We start from the raw sequence: 3454 nt of genomic DNA on the forward strand, positions 1-3454 counted from the left end.
TTTATTCAGTGTGAAATAACAGTATTCCTGTATGCACAGGTGTAAAGCAATGCTCGTGAGGAACGGCTCTCAGCTTTTGCTCTTCATAACTCTCTCCAGTGTTTTATATGCCCGGACCTTAAGTTTACCCTTCGCCTCCATGAGGTAAGAACTTAATTCCTAACTGTTTGAAATCATTTTCTATATCGGAATATGCGCGCGCATTATTCGCGCCATCAAAGAGGTGGGCGCGCAAGTGAATCGCCTCAGATTAAAAAAAAACCTAAAGACGACAAAAACACGATGAAACAAACAGATAAAGTTTATTTTTGTTGTCTCATTAGATATCCAAGTAAATTACAAGTTTGCTATCTTGTATGGACCAAAATAAAACTAGAATAAAAAAGTTTCTGTTCTAAATCTAATTTATACATTGGCAATGTAGAGTGGAGATGTTTTAAAAAGCTCCAAATGCTTAATCGTTGGATTGCATACATAAACATGCAAAATTTACTATGTTAACCGTTCTATAATTAATACACAGAATCATAATGATTTGATTTGAGATCTTAACACAGCATAAAAAGCTTTGAAACTATGTTGTTTTTCTTAACTATGGTGTTTTGACGTAAATTATGATTGCCGTTATAGATTTTCTTGTTGGAGACACTGTTGACATTGTAAAAAGTCTTTAAAGCATTAATATAATCAAACCATTAATAAGAAACAACTTATATGAGCAATTGAAGTATACTGTGTCATTCACACTCATCAGAGTAAATCAGAGTAACTGGATTGGAGTAAAGTCACTTATTGCAGTTGGTTTGTGTATCTGTGTGCAGAGATACGAGACACGCAGACGGGCTCTTCACAAGCGGATACAGTAAACTTCTAGGACAGTTATCTGCCAGACGGTACCTGGAGTCATTGATCGGAAAGCGGGTCAGGTATATGGATCTTTTTTGTCGATGCATTCTGGCATGATCCAGAAATAAGCTTAAGGTGATTTGCTGGTCTCCCAAAACCCGTTAAAACCAATAAACCAGACCTGAACATTGGAAACCAACTCGAAGGCAAGCTAAAACCAGAAAACCATCTCAGACTAGTTTAAGATCAGAGCTTCTGTGAAGACAGATCCATTATATTTGGTGTACACTCTTAAACAAAGATTCTTTATTGGCCCAGTGGTTCCATGGATAACCTTGAACACCCATGGAAGCTTTCAAATATAGAAAAGGTTCTTTATAGTTGAATAAGGTTCTTTAGATTTTTAAAATGTTCTTCAAAATGGTTCTTTTAAGAACTGTTCACTGAAAGGTACTTTGGGGAACCAAAAATAGTTCTTCTATGGCATAAGTGCAAAAACACCCTTCTGGAACCTTTTTTTAAGAGTGTAATTGGAATAATGTTTTGGTAATTGTTCAATAAAATTAGATTTTAGTTGCAAAGAACGTTTTTGTCTTCTTTAAGTGATGTGATTGCATTTATATTACTGGACTGCAGTAAATAAAGTAAATCTGTAAGTCTTGAATGATATAATGGTTTATATATATTTATTGATATTCATATTCTGATCAGTCTCAGTAAATGTGAAATGTTTAGTAGGTCATCTCAAGTACGATGACTTTGCATCTAAAATCTGTTATTATATTGAAAGATCACCAAAACATAAATCCAATTACACCAAATTCAATTCATCTGTTGCCCAAGTAGATAACCAAGCTCTGATTAAAAGTCTGTTGAATGCATGGCTGACATATCTCTTCATGTGATTTTAGTGACGATTTGATGGAAGACCAGGCGCCGATGAAGCGTCATTCAGACGCAATATTCACAGACAACTACAGCCGCTTTCGCAAGCAGATGGCGGTGAAGAAATATCTCAACTCGGTTCTCACAGGAAAAAGAAGGTATAAAGCACCAGCACATTGTTTTTTGAGATTTACTCAGAAATGTTCAAATACTAATGTTTTTTCCTCTCTTCAGTCAAGAAGACCCACCCAGCATGCAGGAGGAATCGACTGGAGGCGAGACCACGTATCGGGAGAGCTACGATGACGTCACTGTAGACCGACTTCTGAATCATATACCATTGGTACGTTAGATAGAGACGTGGATACTTATAAAAGTGCTTGCAAACGGGTGAACAAAGTTAATTTAAACACTTATCTTTTCTCTTCCAGCCTCTCTGAAATCAGCTCAAAGGCAAGAAAACAACTCTCCGAGACCATCATAGGTTTTCCATTTACACAGTCTAGTATAGGACATCAGTATACTACTAAAACAACGTGTTGAAAAACGAAAAATGTGGTTACCTATGACGTAAATGTTTGCACTGTACATAGAAAATAAACTTGGATGAGAGATGTTAGCTTGAAGATGTACAAAGCGTGCTTTGGCCTTGGAAACCGATTTGCTTTGACATGTTTCCTGTAAATTGTAGATCAATAAATGCATTGAAACAAGCCCCGGACTGGTACAATAAGACCACCGCATATTCGGACCCGAAGACTGCTGATGATGTAACACTGTCGCCGTGCATTTTGTAAATGAATTATTTTGTAAAAATATTTATGTTGCTTCTGTCTGAATTTGAACTCTATAGAGGGAACATTGGGTTTGGGAGGGTCGGGGCATATTGGAAATCTTTATTTTTGCCATTCAAAGTATAATAAAAGTTTGAAGAGCCATGAAACTCTTGAGTGAGCTCGATTTCAATGTCGCAAAACAAACTTACTAGCTATATACTGCAACTGATTTGTGGTCATGTTCTGCCTGTTCCACAGGTAGAATAACAGGTTATTATTTTGAGTAATGTACAGACTGTCTCAATTATATTTCTGTGACTTATGGCTGCCATTTGTTTTCATCCCTGAAAACGCACATAAATTGGACAATACAGGTGCAGAGAAAGACACAAATGCATTAAAAGATTGCATAGCACCTATTCTTTGGAAAAACATGGTAAATATATAGCCAAGGCAGCTGGAGTAATGATGTACCAGTGTCACGGGATGATGCAGTTATGATGCAATACGTGGACAGACGTATACAGAAGACGTTAAAAAAGTTGTGCGATTGAAAACGCGTCACTCATTCCTGTAATTCCAGCTGAAGGTCTCGTTTCGTCAGCGTTAGGCCCTTAATTTGAGAACTTCCGAAGGAAATGGTCATTAGTATTTGCAGGCCTATGACTCAGCATATCTACGACACGTTGAAGGCAGCTCTGGAAGTTTGAATCATAAATGTCAGAGGATATGGAATGCCAGAGAAGGCGTTATATAAGACGACATGTACTAAGATGGGACTCTGGTTGCCAAAATTAGGCTTGTCTGTCAAATTGCATTTATCGTGAGTCGTCCTTTGGCCTGGAAGAATAGTTTGGTTTGTACCAATTAAACTATAAATCATATAAATATACGAAAGAGATGGCTGAGTGGACAAGGCTCAAAAATAAGGATGGTCCGCTGCCAGT

The 3454-nt window shown here is 37.2% G+C and overlaps 1 protein-coding gene across 1 annotated transcript; it reads left to right on the top strand.

The window, feature by feature from the left end:
• Positions 1-39: 39 nt before the first annotated feature.
• Positions 40-2662, top strand: vip (vasoactive intestinal peptide). Its single transcript, XM_073834825.1, has 5 exons — positions 40-144; positions 822-926; positions 1758-1889; positions 1966-2074; positions 2163-2662. The coding sequence occupies exons 1-5, from the start codon at positions 50-52 to the stop codon at positions 2169-2171; spliced, it is 450 nt and encodes a 149-aa protein (XP_073690926.1). The 5' UTR covers positions 40-49; the 3' UTR covers positions 2172-2662.
• Positions 2663-3454: the final 792 nt, after the last annotated feature.

This window comes from Garra rufa, chromosome 2 (genome assembly GCF_049309525.1).
Source record: "Garra rufa chromosome 2, GarRuf1.0, whole genome shotgun sequence".
NCBI classification, from domain to species: Eukaryota; Metazoa; Chordata; class Actinopteri; order Cypriniformes; family Cyprinidae; genus Garra; species Garra rufa.

What these genes read in the sequence shown, in the direction of transcription:
- vip (XM_073834825.1), top strand. Translation starts at nt 50, where the DNA reads ATGCTCGTGAGGAACGGCTCTCAGCTTTTGCTCTTCATAACTCTCTCC. An exon ending in TTACCCTTCGCCTCCATGAG is followed by an intron (nt 145 to 821) that starts GTAAGAACTTAA and finishes ATCTGTGTGCAG; the next exon opens with AGATACGAGACACGCAGACG. An exon ending in TTGATCGGAAAGCGGGTCAG is followed by an intron (nt 927 to 1,757) that starts GTATATGGATCT and finishes ATGTGATTTTAG; the next exon opens with TGACGATTTGATGGAAGACC.